This window comes from Hemiscyllium ocellatum, chromosome 21 (genome assembly GCF_020745735.1).
Source record: "Hemiscyllium ocellatum isolate sHemOce1 chromosome 21, sHemOce1.pat.X.cur, whole genome shotgun sequence".
In the NCBI taxonomy this organism is placed as follows: domain Eukaryota; kingdom Metazoa; phylum Chordata; class Chondrichthyes; order Orectolobiformes; family Hemiscylliidae; genus Hemiscyllium; species Hemiscyllium ocellatum.
In genome coordinates this window covers 55749420-55775875 of record NC_083421.1, presented here as the reverse complement: position 1 = coordinate 55775875, position 26456 = coordinate 55749420, and the positions used below count along the sequence as shown (strand labels likewise).

The 26456-nt window shown below is 41.0% G+C and overlaps 1 protein-coding gene across 2 annotated transcripts in view; it reads left to right on the top strand.

Moving 5' to 3' along the window:
- ass1 (argininosuccinate synthase 1) overlaps window positions 1–26456 on the top strand; it is a 157638-nt gene that overhangs the window by 85266 nt on the left and 45916 nt on the right. For both annotated transcript variants that reach the window (XM_060841116.1, XM_060841117.1), the window contains exons 9-11: window positions 12669–12759; window positions 17075–17159; window positions 25640–25704. In XM_060841116.1, the coding sequence (XP_060697099.1) occupies window positions 12669–12759; window positions 17075–17159; window positions 25640–25704 (241 nt within the window). The remainder of the gene's footprint in view (window positions 1–12668; window positions 12760–17074; window positions 17160–25639; window positions 25705–26456) is intronic.

Sequence of the window (26456 nt, the reverse complement as noted above, 5' to 3'; positions counted from 1 at the left end):
AAAAGTATGGACTATTTTCTAAATGAGGAGAAAATTCAGAAATTGGAAGTGCAAAGGGACTTGGGAGTCTTAGTTCAAGTTTGTCTTAAGGTAGACTTGCAGGTTGAGTTGGTAGTTGGGGAGGCAAATACAATGTTGGCATTCATCTTAAGAGGACTATAATATAAAAGCAAGAATGTACTTCTGCGGCTTTAACTGGCCATGGTCAGACCATACTTAGAGTATTGTGAGCAACTTTGGGCCAAATACCTCAGGAAAGATGTTATTGGTCCTGGAGTGGGTCCAGAGGAGGTTCATGAGGATTACGCCAGGAATGAAAGGCTTAAAATATCAGGAATGTTTGAGAACTCTGTATCTATCCTCAATGGAGTTTAGAAGGATGATGGGAGATCTGATTGAAACTTACAGAACTGAACCACCTGGACAGAGTGGATGTTGGGAAGATGTTTCCCATTGACAGCAGAGTCTAGGACCTGAGGGCACAACCATACAGAAAAGAGAAGATCTTTCAGAATGGAGATAAGAAGAAACTTCTTCAACAGAGTGGTGAATCTGTGGAACTTATTGCCACAGAAGGCTGTGGAGGCCAGGCCATTGAGTAAACCGAGATAGTTAAGTTATTAATTGCAAAGGGGATCAAAGGTTAGGGGAGAAAGTAGGAAAATGGGTTTAAAAAACCTATCAGACATGACTGAATAGTGGAGTGAGCCCGATGGACCTAATGGCCTAATTTCTGCTCCTATGTCTTGTGGTCGTATGTCTCATAGCATCTCTAGTTTGCCTTGTTTTGCCCAATTTTTAAATGTTTTGTCACCTCAGCCAGAGCCGATGGGCTCACATACATCTTTCTTGACTTGCCTTTTGGCACACACACAAAGCCAGGTGGCTAGTCATGTTTGTCAGCAGTCAACAATGAAGGGGTGGTCTTTTTTTTTAGATTAGATTACTTAGTGTGGAAACAGGCCCTTCGGCCCAATAAGTCCATACCAACCCGCTGAAGCGCAATCCACCCAGACCCATTCCCCTACGTTTATCCCTTCACCTAACACTACGGGCAATTTACCATTCACCTAACCTGCACATTTTTGGACTGTGGGAGGAAACCGGAGCACCCAGAGGAAACCCACGCAGACAATGGGAGAATGTGCAAACTCCACACAGTCAGTCGCCTGAGGCAGGAATTGAATCCGGTCTCTGGCGCTGAGACAGCAGTGCTAACCACTGTGCCACCATGCTGCCCTTGTTGCTGTACGGCACCATGTTAATATCAATCTCATACCTGTGGCAAACACATTGCATATGCTTCAATCAAACATGTTCCAAAGTCTAAGAGGAGTGGTCCTCAGTCAACACAAGGGAGACACCATTCAGGCAGGGATTCCCAGTACGGTAGGTCAAGAACAGCTTCTGATATCAGTCCAGGGCCTTGGACAATCAGTCAACCACTTGGAGCAGTCAGAGTCAGGATTCTTTCTTCACAGAAGTGAGGAGGCATATGTTGGGGACCCCAAAACCTATCCTTGTTCTTTGACCCTGTTATGGAATGAGACTAAAGGAGGGATTTGTGAGTTGAAAGTGGTGATTGGACAAATGATAGTGTTGATGCAGGTGAACTAGAAGTACTGAGGCATTCCAAATGAGTGAGTAGACAACATAAAGGCCATAGAGAAAGTGAGGACTGCAGATCCTGGTGATCAGAGTCAAGAGTGTGCTCGTCTGAAAGCACAGCAGGTCAGGCTGTCCTTGACTGAGTGGGACGGGGTGGGAGTTGAAGTGTACAGCCACAGGGCAGTGGGGCTGGTGGGTGTGGGTCTTCCAGAGATGTTCTCTGAAATGATCTGCAAGACGGAGTCCTGTCTCCCCAAAGTAGAGGACACCACACAGGGTGCAACAGATGCAGTAGATGACATTGGTAGTGGTACAGGTAAATTTCTGATGCATGTGGAAGGGTCCTTTGGGGCCTTGGACGGAGGTGAGGGGAGTGGTGTGGGTGCAGGTTTTGCACTTCCTGCAGTGGCAGGGAAAGGTGCCAGGAGTGGGATGTGGGCTAGTGGGGGGCCTGGACCGGGCTAGTGGGGGGCCTGGACCTGACTAGGGAGTCGTGGAGGGAATGGTCTCTTCGGACGCTGGTAATAGTATCCTCTGCCACTTCCACCACCTCCAAACGGAATCATCCTCCGCCACCTGCAAATGGACAGCATATCTCCTCCACTTCACCATGTTAATATCAATCTCACACCTGTGGCAAACACATTGCATATGCTTCAATCAGACATGTTCCAAAGTCTAAGAGGAGTGGGCCTCAGTCAACACAAGGGAGACAACCGTTGAACCCCACCCCTCCCAACGCAACAAGGACAGAACCCCCCCCCCCGTCCTCACCTTTCACCCCACCAACCATCATCGCATACATTGCATCATCCTCCGCCACTTCTGTTGCCTCCAAATGGACCCCACTACCAGACATATATTTCCCTTCCCACCCCTATCAGCATTCCTGGAGATTCCATTGTGGGTGAGCATTACCTCTTCCCTGGTCATCAGGTTCCCTGGTCATCAGGTTTTGAAAAAGGTGCTCAAGTGCTCAAGTGTTGAGACTTTCATTTAGGTCTACAAGGGTCACCTAACAGTGGATTCCACATGTGCAACTAGTGCCTGTGTAGTTTGTGTACACCCCATCCCATTGTTAAATTGTGCAAAGAGTGCAAAGCTTGGAATTTCTCCCCAGTTATAAAATCATTTCGGTTTACCAGAATCTGAAAATTGACAAACAGTCACTGATTCAATACCAAAACAGAAATTGCTGGTGAAACTTAGCAGGTAAGGCAGCATCTGTGGGGAGAAAGCAGAGTTAATATTTCAACTCTGGCGATTCTTCATCAGAACTGATTGGTTATCTTGTGCAGTATTTGATTCTAATTAATCTTGGTGTGGGATCAATTGTTAATCTGAATTTGTGGTACAAAAAAAACAATTTTTTCAAAACTCACTCTACGTGTACATTTTAAAAAATGTACTTGTTTCCATTTGATCGCGCAACTTTTGGTAACTACTCAGATGTAAGGATTCAAATTTTCAGAAGATCTCTTTTTGAAAAAAAATTAGAATGTCTTCAATTTATGTTTTGATTAAAAACCAGTCACAGTTACGCATTTGGAAGAATTGCATTTAATGCAGGTCCAAGTACAAAATAGTACAATTAAGCTCCTGTTTTAATGGAGAAACTGTTGCTCTTAGCACCCCACACTTGTCTGCTTCCATTTGAGATTTAGTAATTTTTGTTAAATGTGTTGGGATAAAAGAGTGGAGTTAAATTGTTTATACTTTTATAAATCCAATTGTAATTCATCCTAAAAACAGAGTTAATTTTTTTTGTTATAAAGACAAACTTCTTTTAGCCAGGCTTATTTACTTTGCAATAGGCCTTTAGACATACCCAGAAGACTAATACTTGGTGGTGAGGGTTTTGGAGGTGGAGGGGGGAGCTAGTCTGAATGTGTGCAGTGGCGCAACAAGAACATTTGGCTACAGAGAATTGAAAGCAGATGGTATAACCATTTTCTGCTTTTGTGAGGCCGATTGAAGGGCAATGAGGCAGCTAATGCAGAAAAAGATAGAAATTTACTTGCTTTAACTTCATGCAGCACCCTGAAAGACTTCATTCAGGCCAAGCTCAACAATATCAGGCGATTGAATAAATGTTATCAGCATCGATAGCTCTACATGATGGTTTAGTTCACGGCCCATTTGCCTCCAATTTCTTCTGTTCACCCCTTTCTGGGTAGACTTTCTTCAGATTCTCTGAGGCTGACATTGCAGTCTGGCCTCCTACAGTGAGGGCTAAATGGAACGCAGTGATAGTGTGCAAAACGATTTGTTTTTTTTGAACTAGAGCAAGCAGAACACCGAACAATCAAGGAAAGCTGATCGAGCGGTGGTATATTCTCATTTAAGAAGTAGTTGAGGTCAGATTCAAATTGGAGATGATCTGAATTTTTCTTTCAATGTTTGGTAAAGAGGAAAAAATAATTTAAGTAAACGTACTATATGCAGGAAGAAACTGGTTATTGTGTTTAAATAAAACAAAATATAAAGTATGTCTAATATATTTCAATTCAATATGTTCACATCATTTCTCTTTAATTTGTTTTTCTTGGCTCAGTACATGGTAACATTAACCCTGTACTTGCCTGTGAAGGTCACTGGTAGTAATTGTTTAACATTTATAAAATGACAGATTGGAACCTTAAACTGATACAATCAACTGAGTAAGTAAACTGTCCACTTCATTCTCAGTCTGAGTCTTTTAAACGTTACAATATTTAAAAATTGTTATTTAGCAATTTCTTAATCTGTAAAACAATTAAAATCTCCAATGGAAGTCACAACACAGTCTAATGTATCCAGGTAAACTTTCCTAAACGTAGATACTGCCACACTGTCTTGTAACATGGCATTTGCTAAAACTGCTTTTTTCCCTTCTGTAACTTATTCATTGTCTGCCTTACAAAAATACATCAGGTAAACAAATTATGACACTCTATTGCTAACCTGAACATGCAACCTGGTGTTTTTATAAATGTGTGAACAGTTGGAAAGTGGGTATCTCAGAAGAAAATAAGAAAGCTAGTTAATGTCCAGTTGCAGAATGGAACTGAACCAGTAGGTAGAAAACAGCATTGTATTATTTCAGTTGAAAGGTATTTTTTCAAGGCATAATCTTGGAGCTATTTCTGATTTATTTGTATTTTGCGGAAAAATTTGACGTTCCCCTGAAGCTGTCTGGGCATCCTTGATGCTACCACCATATTCCCAACTCTCCATTACCAAGTTTTGGTAAGGGTTGAGAGCAGCCTTTCAACTGGCGATGAATTAAACACCTCAAAAGTCACTGGCATTCTAATTGCAGCAGGCAGGTTTTCCTGCAGCATGGCGGGAAGGGCAGTAATATCCCTCATACGCAGTGGAGAAACCTGGTATCAGCAGCATACAGGAAACAATCCCCTGCCTTTGCTATTGAATAACCCCTACCCCTCTGCTGACACCAGGTCCCCTTTCTTCAGGTCCAACCTTGTCCCATATGCCTGTCCCCTTAGGCTTTAATTTCAATCTATTATGAAAGTCCACATACAGTGTTGACATTAGTCAGCGCTTTAGTGGTATTGCTGGTACTGGGGAGCTGCTGCTAACTTATCATCCAGCACTTCTTGGGGGGGTGGAATTTCTGCCTTGTAATGAACTCGATTCCTTGGGAGGTTTGCACTGTTCAGTTGGATGCCCAATTAGAACTAAAGTTTATTGGCCCACCTGAATAGGGCTGTGGGGGGATTGGCACTTGTTCTCAAGCTGGTAGATGTACCCTTCCACAACTATTAAATTCTAGCCATGGTATCTGGTAAGCAGTGGTTTGCTCCTGTTTAAATGCACATGATGTGGAGGAGCCGGTGTTAAATTGGGTGGACAAAGTTAAAATCACACAACTCCAGGTCATAATCCAACAGGTTTATTTGGAAGCACTATTCGGTTTATTCGGCGGCACGGTGGCACAGTGGTTAGCACTGCTGCCTCACAGCGCCAGGGACCTGGGTTCAATTCCCGCCTCAGGCAACTAACTGTGTGGAGTTTGCACGTTCTCCCCGTGTCTGCGTGGGTTTCCTCCGGGTGCTCCGGTTTCCTCCCACAGTCCAAAGATGTGCGGGTCAGGTGAATTGGCCATGCTAAATTGCCCGTAGTGTTAGGTAAGGGGTATATGTAGGGGTATGGGTGGGTTGCGCTTCGGCGGGTCAGTGTGGACTTGTTGGGCCGAAGGACCTGTTTCCACACTGTAAATAATCTAATCTAATCACTAGCTTTCGGAACACTGCTCCTTCATCAGGTATTCATTCATTTTTATTCATTGATGGGGTTTGGGTTTCTGGCTTGGCCAGCATTTATTGCCAGAGGTTAGATGAGAGTTAACGACATTGCTGTGGGTCTGGAATCACATGTAGGCCAGATCTGGTAAGCACAGTGGTTTCCTTCCCCAAAGGGCATTAGTGAACCAGATGGGTTTTTCCAGCAGTTACATGGTCGTCATTAAACTCCTAATTCCACATTTTGTATTTACTTCAGATTCAAATCTGGCTCCCCAGAACATAACTTGGGATTTTTGATTAAAAGTCCACCGGTAATACCATTAGGCTATTACCTTCCAAATTGGCACCAGTTATTCCATGTCTCTCATTTTCAAGTTTGATGAAGCAGAAGCCACTTATTGCAATGGGAGAGGAAAAAATTGCAATAGTGGTGTCAGCAATTTAATGTTTACTGATGAAACACCCAAGGTTGGCATAAAACAAAAGTATTCTGAATTCTTTATTACTATTTTGTTTTCCAAACAGTAGTTCCCTTTGATTTGAAAATTCAGATAGCATCTTATTTGCTGCTGTGCTAGATTCTGTTAAAATATTTCTTGAGAACACGTCTTATTTATAAGACCCGTGGAAGGCTTTTCGGAATGATGGGCAGGGGATAAAAATAACAATACCAGTTGCCATGCCAGTCTCCCTTTGCTGTTGCTGGCAAGTTTCACCAAGGGGATGAGAGCTTAACCCTGGAAGCCCACCTGATTCAGTGATAATGGTAGTTAAGTTTGTCAAAGAGCTAATTGAGAGCTCATTGATGGCCATGTTCAGATTTTGTTGGTGCAGATGGGCAGCATGCAGAGTGTGAAGCAGGCCTGAGGCGCGTGAGTTGGATACACAGCAGGTAACCAGTTGTAACTGCTACAACAAATTTGGTAGACCGCATGAAAGGGAAACAGCTCAGAGGAGGAATTGGCCGTTGGCACACAACTGACCTTGGGAGTCCAGAGCTTGCAGGGAAGAAGTGAATCATTACCTTTCTAACGTTGAATGGGAATAAAAGGAGAAGGTAAAGTTATCATTAATTAGGTGGTCACCTGAGCAAAATGATGCTAACAGCAGGCAATGGTAACATGACTCTCAGATATTGGGTCCAGTGACAAAAAGGAACAACATCCAATGCAGAAAGGACAGAGTATAGGGGCATGAGGGACAACAAGCACAGAGACCATGTTCTTAACACAGAATCTCCTTTTGAAGGTGGAGCTACCTTCACATAATTGAGAACCAGTATGAGAAGAGATTACAACTCACCAGAAATTTAGTCACGAATTTATGCCTTGTTGTGGAAGGTATGACACCGTGCATGACTGCACAATGTGTCTTGCTGATCAACAGCACTGTAACTTTGAGATTTTTTTTCCTCTGGCTCCTTCCAAGAATCTTAACTTTGGGTTACACTTGAAGAGATGGCTACTCACTCCACTGCAGGAACCTGATACAAAGGCACACAACAATAGCAATCTGCTCAATGTGATAACCACTAAACAGGCTATTGGACTTCTAAAGATACAATTCTGGTGTCTAGAATGGTTAGGTAACATCCTAATGTACATTTGAAAAAGTATCTTGTACAAGCTGGTGGCACTGCTCATAGTATGGCCCCCCAAAGAGGTGTCGACCTTTACAAGGGTGTAACCGTGACAGGAAATGATTAATTGGAAAAATTTCATGTTTTGCACTAAGACATTAAAATGAGAAAAAGGTGCAAAACATATGGGTTGTGCACAAGGAGGTGATAGCCACAGATATGGCACTCCAGGACTCTTCAGAAAGCTATTTGTGTGAGGAATGATCTGTTTTAGCTGCTCGCTTTGTGTCCTCTGAGCAAGTGGAGGGTCTCAACTCCTGGCTAAAATGCACATGGTAATCAACCTCACCATTGAAGTGACAGTGGCACACTGCAGAAGTGCCAAAGACCATTGTCATTGTAGGAGACACCACTGGACATTTCAGCACAGATGCCGCTCAGAGGGACAAAAGATGTGGCTGATGATAATTGCACTTTGTGAGGGGTGATACCATCAGTGTCTAGGTGACTGCCTCTGCCTTTGGATGGTACTTCAGATGGGTGAAAAGGACTGCCAAATGGGGTGCAAATGAAATGCTATCTCAAATCCTTTGCATCAGAAGTACCAGTGAACCTTCAAGGCAAGTAAAAAGTGAGGTCTGCAGATGCTGGAGATCAGAGCTGAAAATGTGTTGCTGGTTAAAGCACAGCAGGTCAGGCAGCATCCAAGGAACAGGAAATTCGACGTTTCGGGCCAGAGCCCTTCATCAGGAAGGGCTCTGGCCCGAAACGTCGAATGTCCTGTTCCTTGGATGCTGCCTGACCTGCTGTGCTTTAACCAGCAACACACTTTCAGCAGCAACCTTCAAGGCAAACTTTGTGGCATGTATCCTGTGAACATTAGTGTGCAATTTCTCCATATATTCCAGTTGCTGCTGCTGCCTTTGTCTCTCCATGAGGTTGGCCATTCTATCAATGGAGGAAGTATATGTTCAAAGCTGTTAGCCATATGGAAATTCCTCCATAATCTGGTATGTCAATGACCCGGCATTGCTTCAGGGCATCTGACATGGGAGTACATCTGCTGCTGTTCGAAGCAGATCTTCCTTTCCTGTGACTCCAATGACCCTGTGTGTCTTTGTCCAGCTGAGCAAGATTCTTGTAATCCTCCAATTTCCTCACATCCTCCTGTACACTCATGTGCTTATCACTCAGTACCCCATATCTTATGAAGTGAGGGTATACAATATCTATGCTAGTGGAGGCTTCACTTATAGGTTATAATGTTGCTTGGCCTGATCTCTGCTCTGAAATACGTGGGGTGGTGATGATGGAGTTCAAGATTAGTGTCCCAGCACTGGTACCTGTGAAAGACAAAATATATAGTCATATCACGAGAACTAACCTTTAAGAGTAAAAGCTTCTGCAGTCTGATGTTTCCTAAGGCAGCTGGGCCTTCAGTATGCTGTTGCATAGCCTGGAGTGTAATGAACTTATTTAATGTATGCATTGTAGCATTTATGGCCATCTTGTCCACAGATGTTCATCTGTTCTTCCCCAACTTGCTTTTAATCCCATTTCTCCCTCTTCCATGTGGTGATGACATGGTCAGGGAACTCTTCCTTTCTGCATTCTCTTGTAGACCTCCTTATTTTGTGACAAATATGATCAGACACTGCTCAGGGGTTTCTCAGTACCATGGCCAGACATTCCTCCCATTTCAGGAGCAGCCTGCATCCTCAGGCTCCTCAGCTGGTGTGGCTGTTGGAGGTTGAATATCCAGAGCTGTGTCCTGAAAATGGCAGATTTAAGTCAAGCCCACTTACATTCAGTCCCACCTCTATTCCTGTTCCTGCTGCCAATAATTGGATGTTCATTCTACCATCTCACCAATTAATAGTGTACCCTGTGGGTAGGATCAGGATTTTGGAACTCAACCACACCCCAAAGAAAAATCCTGTCCTTGATCACAATTGACCAGGTTTAGGAATAGTTCATGCTCTGTTACGTTGTAAAGTACAATACATGAATTGCACGTTTTCATGTTTTTATGCTCCTTAAATATTGAAGAACGATATGTGTCCTGCTGTACCTTTCAGAAACTTTCTGAAATTAATTACAAGGTAGAGGAGCAGCCTGTGTGTATGATTTTGTGAATCAGGTTTTGCTATGCAAGAACACTATTGATTTGTTAAACTTATAGGTTATAATTTGCTTGGTCTGATCTCTGCTCCGAAATTATTAGGGTGATGATGATGGAGTCAATCTTAGTGCCCCCTTAGTGAAGATTATTTTCTCAGCTAATGGAAGGGGCAAAATTTTACATAAGTGGACAGCTTTGACACTACATGCTGCTAGTTAGTGTCGCAGTTTATTGGCACTAACCCACCTAGGACCATCTTCCCAAAGCCAGGATCTGAGTGAGCAAGTCTAGTGTTGAAAACCTATTAATGCCTATTTTCAGAGAGCAACTGGAATTGGTATAATATATTGATTTAATGAACAAAGATTTTATTCTGAAGAGAGGTCACTGGACTCAAAGACTTAACTCTATTTTCTTCACGTAGGTGCTGTAAGATCTGCTGAGTTTCTCCAGCAATTTCTGTTTTTTGTTTGGAATAGATCTCCAGCATCCACAGTTTATTTTGTTGTGGAAAATTACTTTATTTGTCAATTCATTTTAAACAATTTAATTATTTAGTTCTTCTAGATCTGTTTTGAAGATGATTTTTGGTTTTCAGTAAATTCCCAAAATGCTCATTATCATCTATTATTTTATTGCTTTGTTTATTCCCCAGTCGTTTCATTAGAGCAATTGCTAATGAAAGGATGTTTAATGTTTGCTTCGTGTTTGACACAACTTCCAATGGAGATTTGTCCCATACAGTCAAGCTATTAGAGTTTTTTTTAAAAAGATGGTCCATCCCCCATGCTGTGATTGATGTTGGTACCTCAATAAAGCATTCTATTCTGTGACACATTCTGTCCTTAATGGCTTCATCTTTGATATCCTATCAGAGGCACACAAAGTGCCCACTTTTTTTTTAATAAACTTGGTGGTCAGACATCTGCCAAGGTCATAGATCTGCATTGGTTTTCATTCAATACCAAATCAACTCAAATTTTATATCAACTGCAGTCTTTGCTTCTTGCTTGACTTGCTCCTCTAAGACTACTTTGACTCCAGCTGAGAACATGTCAAAGGATGAGATGAAATCAACTTGAGGGGAATTAAAGGCATGATTTTGTAGCCTTTAATAATGGCACAGGGATACCAGTTTCAAAGAAACAATTTATTTTTAGAATTTAAAACTGATATATTTAAGGAGATATTTTCAGCTTGAGGCAGGGTTTTTGCTTTTGTACTATGAGCACATTGACAGGGAAGAAAAGATCCTCTGAATGATTGATTTAGGTTTTTACAAAAATAAAGTTTTCATTTCTCTTGTTAAAGCAGAAAGTGCCAGGAATTATATTTTAATTTGACACGACAGGCCCTGATTTTTAGGGATAATAGTTTTTAAGTTGCAGTAATTACTGCAACTTTATCCAGACTTACTGCAATGAAGATTTTCCTACACTTAAGGAAGCATGCTTCTGCTTTAAAAGGGACTAAAATCAATGAATCAAAATTTGTATTTTAGGTGAGTATGGTCAACACATTAGACCCTTATTAGACTATTGCCTTCTATAATTGAAAACTGTTCCTGCTGACAAAATTGTGGTTCAAGAGTAGGACTGAAAAGGCTAGAGTACACAGTTGGGATATGTTTAAATCTGTTCTCTAGTTTCAGTGCTATAGTATCATGAAGTGAGAAACCTAAGAATACAGAGAATTTTATTTAAAACAATTTTTTTAGCTGATTTCATTTAAACTAGGAATGGGTCTTTCGTCTACTTCATATTTATTTCTTCTGTCTTCTGAAAATAAATAGCATTTGTCACTAGATCACAAATAAAAGTAAGGATTAAACCACTAAATTAAACAAAATGTGCTTCCCCCCACCCCACCCCTTCCAATTTTGATGGTTGTGATAAAGTGCATAATTATTTCACCCAAGCTTTCCAGGTCACAATGCCCCAGTAGAGGGCAAGAATTCTGCTGAGACTTTGACAGCACTGTTTTTCAAGCTCACTGCTGCAGAGGTGTAGAACAGCCTCTGGTGGGTGTTTTTATTTCTTCGTTATGTCTGTATTATTCTTTCCTTCTTCCCTTTTCTTTAATTTTCCCTCCTCATCTGTGTTATTTTCTTTCACTTATGGCCTTTCTCTTTTTCTCCTTGGGAAAACATGTAAGTTTTGTTTACACTTTCAAAGTAACAGGAAGTTTGAATTTTTCACTTTATAACTGCATATATGAAACTGCATCTCAGCATTCCAAGGCATCACAAGTAGGGTGCCAAGCAACATTGCAGAAATTACACTGCATGGGGAACCAAATTGAAAACTTCAACGAATTTATTACCCTACACAAATGTTTTTCTTATTTTGTTTCATTACTTTTGGCTTATTTTGAACAGGGCAGCACCACAAGTGATGTAGAGGACTTCTGAACACTGCATCTACTAGTCACTACATCTTGTACATAAACCTGGATTGTGACAAGGTTCCAAACTAGCTTTCATATAGGTCACTGCTGAGGATTTAAATGTGGAATCAGCTAAGCTAGCACATAAAACTGAAAGCAAGTTCTAATTATTGAAATCCATTTTAAGCTTTGCATTGCGAATTATATTTGTACTCAAATTTTCATAAAATAGTTACGTGAAAATTAATGGAATTCATTCATTAAATTGCAAGGAAAGTGAATTGGAAAAATGCTGTTTTTTTTTCCCCACCATTCATTCTTTCTGAACTATGTTCTGGGGTCCTTTATATCTGCTTTTTAAGGACAAAATGTATTTTTGCAAATGAGAGGGGTGGAGTATGGATAACAGTTGGTAAGTTACGTAAAACCCGGAATTCAGCATGATTTTCATTAAACTCAGCCCTTGTCAACTTACATGATTCCCATTTTGGAGAGTGGATATTTTCTGTTCATGTTATGCAGATGCATATTACTGAATAAACCAAATGAGTTTGTGTTGCCTTCCAAAGAGGAAGAATGTGGAAAAATAAACAGAGGCAAACAGGATTGCTCAGGCAGCAACTAAAATCATGCTACAGAGCAGCATTTTTAGAGACTTGACAATAAGCTTAAATACGCTTTGCAATGAGCAGTTGAATTGATTTTTGTTTTTTCAATAATCTGACAGAATCATGCACCAGATGGAATGTTTATGATGACAGTTGACCCATCAAAGTCTCCGAACACTCCTGATGAATTGGAGATTGAGTTCAAAAATGGTAAGTCCTTTTTCATCTTGGGTTGACGATGAGTAATGAAGAAGAGATTAATGCAACCAAGAAACAGTTGGGCCATAATAAACTTCAGAATTGCAAGATCCAAATTAGATTTGTTTCTTTGTCATGGAAGAATTGAACAGCATAATTGTCTGAATTATTGCTTGGTGGGTGTATCAGTTAGAAATTTGGGCATGTATTGTCTATGATTTTCAGTCCATTGAAATTAATAGCAAGAACTGCAATTTGCATTTATATAGCATATAGTATAATGCCCAGAACTGGATAAAGTACTCCAGCTGAGGTCTAATCTGTGATTTATAAAGGTTTGGAATAACTTCCTTACTTTTGTATCCTATACCTCTAATTAGCAAGATCATGATCCCACGTGTCTTTTCACCATGTGTCAATTTGTGCTGCCACTTTTAAGATTTGTATACGTGAACCTTGAGATCCATCAGATGTGACGAGTGGAAATCCACAAGGGACTCAAGTAGGGTTTCATTATTTACAATTTACATCAATAATTTAGATGAGAGGATTAAATACATTGTAGCTAAATTTGCAAACAGCACCAAAGTGGTCAGGAAAGTATATTGTGAAGAAGACAAGGAAGTAGAAAAAGGATCTAGATAGATTGATTGAGTGGGCAAAAATCTGGTGGATCAGGAAAAATGTGGGAATATATGAAGTTGTTCACTTTTTGGCAGGAAGAGTAAAAAAAAGCAGAGTATTATTTAAGCGGAGAACACCTGCCCAGTTCTGAGGTGCAAAAGGATTTGGGTGTTTTGGTGCTTGAGTCACAGTATTCAGATACAGCACGTAATCAAGAAACCTAATGGGACTTTATGCTTCATTATGAGAGGAATTGAATGCAAAGTTAAGTTGTGAAGAAGGCTTACTGGACCCAAAATGTTAACTCTGGTTTCTCTTCATGGATGCTGCCAGACCTGTTGAGTTTCTCCAGCACTTTATTTCATTTTTCAGATTTCCAGCATCTAGTTATTTGTTTTATTATATCAAATGAAGGATTTTATGTGTTAGTTATAAAGGGCATTGGTGAAACCAAATATCCTGTGCAGCTTTGTCCTCCTTGAATGTAGTGGAGGCAGTTTGAAAGTTTATGATTGACACCTGGAAGTGCAGGTTGTCCTATGAGAATAGATTGGACAGGCTGAGCTTGTTATCACCGGAGTTTAAAAAAGTAGGAAATTAATTAATTGAAGTTGGTAACTATCTAAATGGTCTGGACAAGGTGGATGTGCAAATGGTGTTTCTGAACTGGTGGGCACTGTCTTAAAATTAGGGGTCATCCTTTTAGGAAAGATGTGAGGAAAAAGTTTTGAGTGTTGTGCAACTTTAGAACACTCTGCCTCAGAAGATAGTGGAGGCGAAGTGATTGAATATTTTTAAGACAGGGGTGGTTGTTAGGCAAGGTCCTCGAGAGTTATTGGTAGGTGGGAATTTGGAATTCGAAATGCAAACAGACCAGCCATAATGTTATTGTGTGGTGGAGTAGGCTCAAGATGCCAAATGGTCTTGGGTCTGTCTGTTCTTCCACACTTTAAGATTGTACCATTTTTCTTCATTCTCTTTTTCAAAATGTTTTGCTTTACATTTCTATAAATTAAATGTCTATAAGCTAAATATCACTTGGCTCCATTTCATTAGTCCATGTCCTCCTGAAGTTTTTACTATTCTTGTCATGTGCACATTTTGAAACAATGCCCAATATGACAAAGGAGAAAGTGAGGACTGCAGATGCTGGAGATCAGAGCTGAAAATGTGTTGATGGAAAAGCGCAGCAGGCCAGGCAGCATCCAAGGAGCAGGAAAATCGACGTTTCGGGCATGAGCCCTTCAGGAATTCCTGAAGAAGGGCTCATGCCCGAAACGGCGATTCACCAATATGACAAAGTCTAGGTCATCAATATATATTGAAAACTATAATGGTCCTAATACTAGTTTCTGGAAAGCATCACTGCATTTTTACCTTCCAGATTGAAAAACAACCCTCCACAATTTCTCTCTGCTTTCTGTGACTTGGCCGCTTCCATATCCATGCAGGGCTTCAACTTCATTAAAATATATTTTTTATCAAAGGCTCTTTAAAGTGCATATACATTCCATGCAACATTTTCCCTATGGATTTCAGAACCTTACTGTTACAGGTCAAAAGAAGGTAAGAAATCTGTACTGTCTGGTAAATCATAATGTGATTTTCTCCAGATTGGCAACTAAATGGGTAGTTCAGACTCATTATCCAAATACGATGGTAGATGGATAGTTGAATCTGGAAAGCTAATTACAGACTATGCGGCACTGCAGAAACAGCAGACTGTCTTTCAGGCAGTTTCATATGAACTACCCTTAGCATCCAGGGTACTTAAGCTTTGGATGTCCTTCCGTTCCTCCACATAGTTTAATGTATACCTGAACTCTCTCTTTAGATTCGATTATTTACAGTGTGGAAATGGGCCCTTCGGCCCAACAAGTCCACATCAACCCGCCGAAGCGCAACCCACCCAAACCCATTCCCCTACATTTACCCCTTCACCTAACACTACGGGCAATTTAGCATGGCCAATTTACCTAACCTGCACATTTTTGGATTGTGGGAGGAAACCGGAGTACCCGGAGGAAACCCACGCAGACACTGGGAGAATGTGCCAACTCCACACAGTCAGTGGCCTGAGGCAGGAATTGAACCCGGGTCTCTGGTGCTGTGAGGCAGCAGTGCTAACTACTGAGCCACTGTGCTTTCCATACCACTATGCCACTGTGTCACCATGCTGCCCATTACCACTGTGCCGCCCATACCACTGTGCCACCATGCCGCCCATATCTTCTCAAGGCAAGCTTGAGGATTCCATCTCCAACACTTCAATTCCTTACCATTGTCCTAAGGCCTGGCGCTTGCACTCGCTGAGTCCCCATTATTATTCTTATGTTTTCAAATAGTCTTGGGGATCTCAGTTCTAACATTTATTGAGCTCCTTATCATTATTTTGGACCCCTGCCTTGATGCCTTTACGTGGATTCGAGAACCACAGCCTTAAAGTTTTTTGTGTGATTGGATAACCCAGCTCCAAATGCTGTCACGTGGGCTTTCTTAAATTACAATATCTGCTTTGTATTTGGTGAAAATAATGTTGACATAATATATCCAATATAAATGATAGTATTGTCATTAATTAAGTTTTTTTATTAAAACTATAATGTCAACTTATTTTGTCATTTATACTTTTTGAATAGTTAAATAAACCTTGTTGCTATTGATGTGAAATAGAAACAGATATACATCTTGAAAGTGTTTCATATCGAGCTTTTCCTTTTAACACTGCATTTTATTGTGTTTTTATTTCAAAAAAGCAATGCATTGCTTCTCTACAGCACTATTATGTTAACGGTCCTTTGTGTCTGGGAATAGATGCCCTAAAATCTAATACATTTTAATGGCTGTAGTGGACTAAGCCCCCCTGCGATAACTATTCAGCTTAGAGTTAATTTATTTGAAGTTTTAATCTAATTATTAACTATTTTCAGACTTAAGTAGCTTTTTGGACAACAGAATGACTATGTTGGTGCTCGCGAGGCTGAGTGGAGGACAATACAACAGGCGCAAAAATTTGTCGGGGTTTAGTAATCATTAATGTGGAGCTTACATTTTATAGAGAAAAGGCTAAAAAGGCTATTTTACTCTGATTGGCAACTGATTGCTGTGCTATATGCTAATAAGGTAGACAGATGGATGTGAAGGAGATTAGAGACTGGCTTTCTGCTTCTCCTCCTTCCACACCCCCAACTGCTTCCTGTTTCATTTATTGCTCATTTCGTGCAGCTAATAAGAAGGCCAATGACATCTCCTTTTTTGCCTGTTTTGGGCAATGATTAATTCATGGGGTTATTCCTCTTGATGGACTACTACAGACATTCACCTTTGTAGGGCAGGATAATGTGGAGCATGTGTGCATGCCGACCGTGCAATGTGCGCTCCCCTCTATTTATCAGCCTGAAAAAGCCCATTCTATTCGCTCATTTGTCCAGCCTGCATGAGGTACTGGTGGGACAGAAGGTGCTGTGGCATACACAATGCTGAAGTGTGAAATTTAATTAGTAAAGGGCTTGGTCATGATTTCACGGCCCGAAAGAAAGGAGTTTTTATGTCTCTTGATGCAGCTTCCTTAGCCAAGGCCTACTGTGCTCTTAGTTACTAGGGTGTATTCATAGTTCATATATGTCAGCCCCATTTAATGCAACAGCCATGAAGTTAGCGATCCTTTGCCTTGAAATGCTTTCCTCTTTTTGCTCTGCTGCAGGTGTCCCTGTCAAGGTCACCAACCTGGGGGACAAGACTACTCGCACCTCGCCCCTTGAACTGTTCATGTACCTCAATGACATTGGGTAAGTTTATTGCAAAATTTGTTTCCCTCAACAATTTTCTATTCTTAGCAAACTGGCTCCTTGTCTTTGGAACTAAAAAAATTGATTGACTTTATTTAAATTTCTTTGTCTCCATATGAAATATCACCATTACCATACTCCTGCGAATTGTACGTTCACTCTCAAAAATAGGTTGAGAATAAGTTCCACGCGAATAAGTTCTAAACATTAAGATTTGGAATACTATTTTCAAGTTTCTATCTGAGTTGCATTTTAAGTCATGTATTTAAAATCAATAAAACATCAATAATTTATACAGTAAATATGATACTTGACAGAGGCCCCTATGATTTGAATGAAAGGTATAGAGGCAAAGAAGGGTAATGTTAGCAGTTTGCTGGTACTATCCTCAGCAAAGTGAAGAAAATCTAGACGGAAAGTTGCACGTGGGAACAGGTCACTGTTTTACTCTGTGCCCTAGGTCAACTTGCAGAGAAAGAAAAGAAAGCTGGGAATTCAGTACACCAGAGCATTACATTTTTCACAAGGGTAACTGTCAGCTGAGATTTAGAACCCAAAAGTAGTCGATGGTAGTCTTGAGTGGTGTGGAGTGAAGGGAAGATTGTAGAGGTTAAACATTTTACTTTTGAATTCGTAGGCCACAGCAGGGTTAGAAATAAAAGATTTTAGTTTGTTTCCTAAATGTTGGGGCAGCTTTAAATATCCCGTGTCAGAAACTCCTAAAACTATAGGGTTTCCAGTTCATGTTTGAATGCAGTGGTCAAGTTTATCTAACCAGCCATGCAAACATGGCTATTCAGACACTAAATTCATTATTTTTAGATGCAGTGTACTTCATACCATATCCCAAAAACTGTGCGCTGAACTTTCCCTTTGGGGTAGGGGTTTCATACATTTACCCTCTTTCCCCAGGAAGAAACCTCAGTCCTGAACTGAAACATTACAAAATGGCTGTGGGGTAACCTAATGTACTTCAGGCCACCTCAAGGAGTTGAAGATCTGAATTCCACTCATCACTGAGAGCAAGTCCCACCTCTCAGCTAACCAATGGTGACAGAACTCGGTTGTGGGTGCTGCAAGGATTGCATGTAGGCCCCTGGATAAAATTTATTTGAACCCGGGAGAGCTATTGCAAAGAGAGGATTTGGGAACACCAGAATTGAGGAGTGGGTCTGGTTTTGGAAACCAGCCCATAAGGAAAATTCAGTAAAACTTGCAAATGAAACAAATTGGTCCAATCAATCTTGTATATCTCAAAATGAATCTCCAGAATGACCAGCATATGACTTTTTTTTTAAAACTGATTTTTCCCTCTAGGATACAGAATGTAACAGAGGGGCAGGATATGGTGTGAGGATGTATCCCTTAGTGGGGGCAACATGATCCCAACTTCCCTTCTTGTCTTTTTAACGAGTTGAGTTTTAAAAATAGCATTCCTAAACCCACTCATCTGCTCAAGCTGACCTTCTTATATTGTGTGGTCAGTGCAATATTCACTTAAGTTGACTTATTAACAAACTTAGTTGCCTATCAAAAATATTTTTTTTAAAAAATTGCCTCTGGAATGCCAGGTGCCAACTGTATACCCAGCAAAGGGTGAATGGAAAAGTTTTAACTGAAAATGAAGAACACCCCTGTGTCTTTGGTGCTGTAACATGGGCCCCAGTTTGTTGACCACCGAACACAACTGCGGTGGGAAGTTGCAGTTATTGCAAGATGTCATTAGTTGTGCAAGATTGCTGCAATTTCTCAGCTTTTCCAGAAGATAGACCTTCTCGCTAGTGCAGCTAGTAGCTGGTACTCTACCTGGGCATGCACAAATCCAATGGCAGCACTCCTCACATCATAAAGATGGCATTACTCAATCATTCACAATCTAATAATTGGCAAGTTTATTCAGTGCATGTTTGGTTTTCATATTAATTCAGTCAAACATTCCTTGTAATGTCCACCTGTCCCTTACGCGATATATGTGGATAAAAGGCTTCCAACTCAATTATTTTCTCCCATCCTAACTCTTTGATTTATACAGTAAGATTAGATAGGAGGAAGAGTACCCCCTGTTGATAGGTGGGTCCAAGTTAGACAAGTGGTCTGGATTCTGACCAAATGTTTTTTTAATTGTGAAAGTTTTTGGGTCTTATAGGTTGGAAAACCACACGCTCTGACTGACGAAGCAATGGACGTTAATGTGGGTGATAGTAGCAGTTATACCTCGGTTTTATCCTACTGTGTCACAGCTACTACACCAAACATATCCTCAGGTCCATGAACTGCAAATTTGTATAGCTCATTGTTGGTCCCATTTTTGTTTTCAAGTGTTTAAATGTAAAAATAGCCTACTGCAAAGCTTTCTGCTTTCAGCAAGACGAAAGGTTAGGTTTTATAGGAATGTTTCTGAAAGATGTTTAAGGATAAAAAGCTCAAATACAAATATAAAGATTTAAAGTACATGGGCATAGAAGTTATGTACAAAAGTCTGTATTACCATTGCTGACCTTGCTAAAGATTCTGTGCCTGAAATGAAGTGTTAAAACTTGCGATTAGATTCAGCAGCTATAATGGCTTCTGTAACCAAATAATTGGAGTTGGCCAAAATAATGATTATCGATGCTCTCGACATTTTGTTTTTTCCTTCTTTACATTTCTTTCCTCTAACTTTTTTCTGTCCCTTAGATTAGGAAAGACCATCCCACTCAACAGGTTTCTGGTTATGGTTCACATGAGCCTTCCACTACCTTACTTCAACACATCTGTCACCATAACCTCTATTCCGTCTGTCTTTAAGCACTTAACTAGTTTCTCTTTTAATATGTTGACACTGTTCTGCTTCAGATTTTAAAATGCCGATTTTAATCTGGGATGCCAACATATTTTAAAGCTAGGCATTTGGTCCACAATGTGATATTGACCAAACAATGGCTATTTTTTAAATTGAAGGATACCTTTTCCTACTGCTAAGGAATTCCAGCAATGGCACTGAATATGTGTGCTTCATAATTTGCTGCACCCTTAGCCAAGCTGTTCCAGTACAGCTACCCATGTGGAAAATTGCCCTGTTATGTCCTGTACACAAAAGTGGTGGTGAGCTTTCTGTTGGGACACCCACAATGCCAAAACCAACCTGGCAAATTGGCACCCATCAATGCTCTTGATCATCAGGAAAGTATGGAAGGTGTCATGCACATTGCCATCAAACAGTATCAATAACCTGCTCAGTTTGGGTTCCTTCCACTCAGCTCCTGAACTCATTAGCCTGGAATCAAACATGAACCGAAGAGCTGAATCAGGGAAAGATTTCTCCATTGGTTGTCATCTTAACTCCCACAAAGGAAGATAGTTGTGGTTGTTGGAGGTCGGTCATCTCAGCTTAAGGACGTCACTCAGAAGAGTGGTATCCTTGGTCCAATCATCTTCAGCTGCTTCACCAATGACCTTCCTTCCATTGTTCGGTCAGCAAACAATGTTCAGCACCATTCATAGCCCCTCAGGTGCTGTGGAGTCCATGTCCAAATGCAGCAAGACTTGGATTATTATCAAGCTAACAAGTGCAAGGCAATGAAAATATCCTACAAGATCGAATCGAAGCAGCACCCTATCACATTCAGTAGCATTACCATCACTGAATTATCCACTATCAATGTCCTAGGGGTTACCATTGACCAGAAACTGAACTAGGTCACCTGTATAATTGCAGTGGCTACAAGAGCAGACCAGAATCTTGCAGTGAGTAACTCAACTCCTGACTCTCCAATGCCTATCTATCATCTACAAGGCACAAGTCAAGAGTGTAATAGAGTACTCCACACATGCCTCGAGAGTGCAGCTCCAACAACATTCAGGAAGCTTGACACCATTCACTCCCTCCACCACTGACCCTCAGTAGCAGCAGTGTGTACTAGGTTCTGAGAAAGGGTCACTCGAACTGAAACGTTGACTCTGATTTCTCTTCACAGATGTCACCTGATCAACTGAGCTTTTCCAGCAATTTCTGTTTTTGTCTATGATTTACAGCATCCCCAGTTCGGTTTTTATGTACCATCTCCAAGATGCACTGCAGAAATTCATATAGTTTCTTAGACAGCACCTTCCAAACCCATGACCACTTCAAATAGAAGGGAACGGGCAGCAGATGCACAGCAATACCACCACCTGCTTCCTCCTTAAGCCATTTTCCACCCTGATTTGGAAATATGTTTCCTTTCCTTCAGTGTCAAAATCCTGGAATTCCTTCTCTAATGATGTTGTGGGTGGCCCTACAGAAAGCTCATTACCACTTTCTCGAGGACAACTGTGAATGCTGGCCCCGGCTGCAGCGCTCACATCCCATGAATAAATAATGAAAACAAGCATGGGTTGCCAAAGAATCACTGGAAGCAGCAAGCTGCATACAAATTTAGCACAGCTATCTCCTCAACAGTCACAAGGGTAGGATGACCATCCACCCCTTTTGGGTTGCAATCCTGTGCCAGTACTGACATAGTTCTTTTACATTGTCTTGGGACAGCTTGACTATGTGGCGGCAATTCACCTTGCTCATAGGAGGTAATAGAGTTGAGAACAATAGACTCTTGGCCTCCCCTATCTGCTGTGAATACTGAAGGGAACTTCCAGGTGAAATTTGCTCACATAGAAGTTGTTTGGCATCACTAGAGTTGATGCTGGTCCTGGGCTTCCTCCTCCATTTCTGCATCTTAGTATCACCCTGGCCACAGCAGCAATGATCCCTGCTGTGGCTGGGTGCATTTCTCAGTCCAATGAATCTCTGTGGGAACATCAGAAACAGAGCATTTTCTTAGTAGTGTGAACAGTCAGCATTTGCATCACACACAAATAACAGTTTAGCATAGTTCTCCATGTAGTGTGACATGGGAGACTCTGACCAGAAAGGTCATGGATTACCTGTACTTGGGCCTTTGACATAGGTGTATTATTCCAATGTATGCAATTACAGTAAGAATTGTATGTGTACTGGGATAATTAATACCTTTCCCCTCCCCCACCCTCCATGAAGAAAGTCTGCATTGCATATAAGAATGTTGGCAAATACATACAGGGGACACCATTTCTGCGCCCTTGCTTTGCCTATGAGGTCTTGGATTTTCTTTGTGAATTGTGGCCCACAGTGAGACTTTTAAGATCACTTGTGATTACTCCTACTTCCCAAAGATGATTATGATCAATCTGTAATGGCCAAGATTGCCTGTGGATTTGTGTCCTGCACAGGTAGATACTGCATGCATTTCACATGCAGAGTACCACGATTACAAACTTCTTCCATCTGTATTGTGAAAGGACCAGATTAATGCAGTTGTCTCTTGAAGGGTCTTGCACTGCTCACAAGTCAAGCCTGGGTGCCCAGACAGAGACAAAAAAAACCTTACTCCTCCCACTACAGGTACAATTGCAGAATTTCTATTGTATAATTGCAATTTGCATGAGGCTGAAACGCATCATGCATCACACTTATCAGAATGAATTGCAACCTCACCCTAATCAAAGGGCCTTTGTGGAGCTCCATGTACCTTTCTTGCATTCCCTGTCAATCCATCATACTGAGCTTGCAGATTTTCCCACTAAATTCTTTCATTTACATCTTCATCTCCCAACATTACATCCTGAACCCCAGTTATACAGCTCAGTGATACCAACAATCATGTTTAACTATGAAGCCAGGATGGTTGCAACTGACAATGAGGCTCACCAGTAACCCATATCCTCCTGTGCACTATAATCTCTGATCCTTGTATATTGAGTTCCACCCTTTCACAATTATTGCTCTTTCTACATCTCAGTGATTACTTCCATTACCCTCAATTTATTTTTCCAGGTTTCTACCACGGCAGTGGTCCTTGACAACCCTCCTTGACCTTCATTGAGCACAACCCCAAGACTGACTATGGCCTATCCCCCTAACTGACTTGAACAGACAACTGACTTGATGAGAAAGCAGACTCTGACTGTCCTCCGTACACCTCCCAGACTGACTTCCCAAATTGATTGCACTGAACTGCAGGATTGACTGTGGCCCACTCCTCCTTCTGTAGTGATATGGAAACCTTAAACTAGACCATTCCAAGCAGCTGACTGACTGACTGACTGCCCAGGCCACTAGACCGCGATCATGTGCTGTGCTTGATTAACTATGGCTAAAATCCCCTGACTGTTGGGAGCCTTCCTGGGAGTCTTGACCAAGGATTACTCCCTTAAGAATTGAAGGCGTGGCCATTTGGTTGAAACATTTGAAGCATGTTTGATGCATATGCTAAATGTGTGACATTGACGTAGCCCGACATTGACATAGCCCAACATTGACTTGTCCATCTCTTGATGGTTACTGCTGACAATCATGACAAGCTTTGTATCTATTCTAAACAGCAAGACAGGAAAGAAGTACTGTGGCCCAAATTCAGTATGAGGTGGCAAAGTACAAAAAAGCAAGGCAAGGAATGCAAAGGTGTTGTGAGCATCCATGTAGGCATGCATTGAGTGAGTAATAATAGAACAAATGGGAGGTTTCCTGAGGTGCACACTGGTCTAATCAATGAGCTGGGTGTTGTCACTGTGGGCAAAGTGGCCTGACAGCAGCAATACGGTGCACAGAGCTGGTATTATTTAAAGTGGAGAACTGTATCCCATGTATTTTGGAGATGTGGCAGGATGATTTGGTGAGACTTTTACCTGTCTGAGGAGAAAGTGAGGACTGCCGATGCTGGAAATCAGAGTCAAGAGTGTGATACTGGAAAAGCACAGCTGGACAGGCAGCATCCGAGGAGCAGGAGAATTGATATTTCGGGCATAATTACTTCATCATGATGAAGGGCTTATACTGAAATGTCGATTCTCCTGCTCCTCGGATGCTGCCTAACCGGCTGTGCTTTTCCAAAACCACACTCTCGACCCCCACTTTTACCTGTCTGATGCCAGCCTCCTTAGATGGGGGATGGGAGTGCTGGTGATCAGTGGCCATAGAACATTCCCCGAGATGTTGGAGAGTGCTGTCCATGATGGAGGCGTGAAGAAGCAGGCAACAAGCTTGAACTGCCTGGTACCTACTCTGTCTTTCATGTCGGGAATTGTCGCTATCTAGTTTCAATCCGGTGTGTGGGAGAATAATAAATTGCATATCAGTCAGGTAAGATCAACTTGTAATACATGCAAATAGGACTCTCACCGCTAACTGAGATTCTCATCTCACCATTTAATACTTGGTACAGAATCTGACTTTTTCTTGATTTTTAAATTGATTTTCACTAATCTTGCCATATTTTCCCAACTGACTTTCCATTGCCCACATTGTTCAGGGGTTGGGAAAACTCAATTGTAAGTGCACGCTAGTAGGAGATCTCTGTATTCCTGGTATGACATTTTAATTTTATTCTCTTTTTAGCTCAAATATGTATATTTTAAAATAGTAAAATATAATTTAAAATTCAGTTAGTCTCCATTTGAAACTGATGTGATTTTAATGTCGGCTCAGTCTATTGAAGGATAAAAGGCCTGGGAAAAGGTTTATGCAGTGTTAAATAAAACAAGCATCAACTGAGTTTTGTTTAGATATTACTTTATTGTTTTGTTTTGTTCATTAAAGAATGCGTGACACAGCAATTATGTGTTGTATTGGGACAAAATAGTACAATGATATAAAACTTTGCTTTATCCCCATTTAAACTGGTATTTAAAAAGATTGGGCAAAATGACTTCACACACACAATAAGGCTTGTATGAATACAGCTGTGATGTTAAAAAGGTTTATTTTTTTTTAAAAATCTTGTCTCCTGGTTACTGTCACTTTTAATTGTCAACTTCCTCGGTCACTATTCTTCCTCAAAAGCCACTTTAAGTGCTGTGAGCTTGCAAGATGAAAGCAGGATTTGCATTGCAATGAGTTTTTATGTGATGCTGAATAGACATATATAAATGAGATTGGATTTACTGTATTTTTTTTCTCCTGCGGGCCTACTGTGATGGTCCTGAGTGTCTGCCTATAGCAGACTGGACTGTGAGAATTTTGCATGGATTTTTGTCTGTGTACCCTGAATGTGGCAGCCTTGGAGGTCTTCTTCCGGATTTAATCAGCTGCTCCTCATATTGCAGAGCTTCAACAGCATGCTGTCGACCCGGAGAATTGCCTCTTTGTGCACTGCTCGACATCTCCCTTCAAAGTGTGTGAAAAGATCAGTCTCATTTTATTCTAATCTGACTTCACTCCCATTCAGGGCCCGACAAAGTGCCAGGCTGTGTGCCTTGGAATTGTGCAGCCATCCTAAAAAATTTTGACATCCTTTAATGAGGCAGAATGTTTATTGTGTGAGTTTATCTCACTGTCTCTCAGTTGACTGGCCCTTTTTAACCTCAACCATATTAATGTCTACATCACTTGAGCCAATTACTTTAATGCCCTGTTGTACCTTTATGGGGGTGATTCACCCGCCTGAAAAGGAAATTGAACTATATCATTCGTCTTCTGCCTTTTTCAGAGGTAAGCATGGGGTTGGACGGATAGACATCGTGGAGAATCGCTTCATTGGCATGAAATCGCGTGGTAAGGGACTCCTCGTGCTTTATTTAATATTTTTACATCCATTTCGCTCCTGTATTTTAAATAGCAGCCAACTTGATACATCAGTGTTTTCTGATATTGTGACAGGCTTTGTCTTCCTGCAACATAAAGAGATTGATTTATCAATCAAGTGGTGCCATATCTACCTGCAGGCATATATTTAAAGGAAAACATGTATGAGTAATGTATAGAAAATTCAGTGGAATAATGAAGTTTTCGTTTGTTTCCTTAAAAATGTTTCAAATGGATTCCATTAAATCCACCAAATGAGAATGCCAGTCACTAATTTTTGTGATCAGATTGTATTCCTTCACTTTTACATTGATTGCATACAGGGAAATTATCTTAATACTAACGGATGTACTGTACCAACTAGGCTTTTCAGGTAAAGCCTGATTAATCATCTATTTCTACTGTAGTTTACAACTGAAATGTGCTTAAACTCCACACCCTCCCCACCAAAACACTTTGGTGACTGATCTGTGAGTTAGACCACACAAATTATAGTCTAATTCACCTGTTTGTTTTAAACTTAGTTGGGGCAATAATTTATTAAAGATTATTTAAAGAGCTGCACAACCCTATATTTCAGTGTTCCACCCTGCATATAGTGCAAGGTGGAATACTGAAATACAGGATCCATATCAACATGGTGAATTACCTATCTATGGCATGCCATCTGAATGATGCTCACTGATAGCCACCCACTTCCCATATGGATAAACAACCTAAGC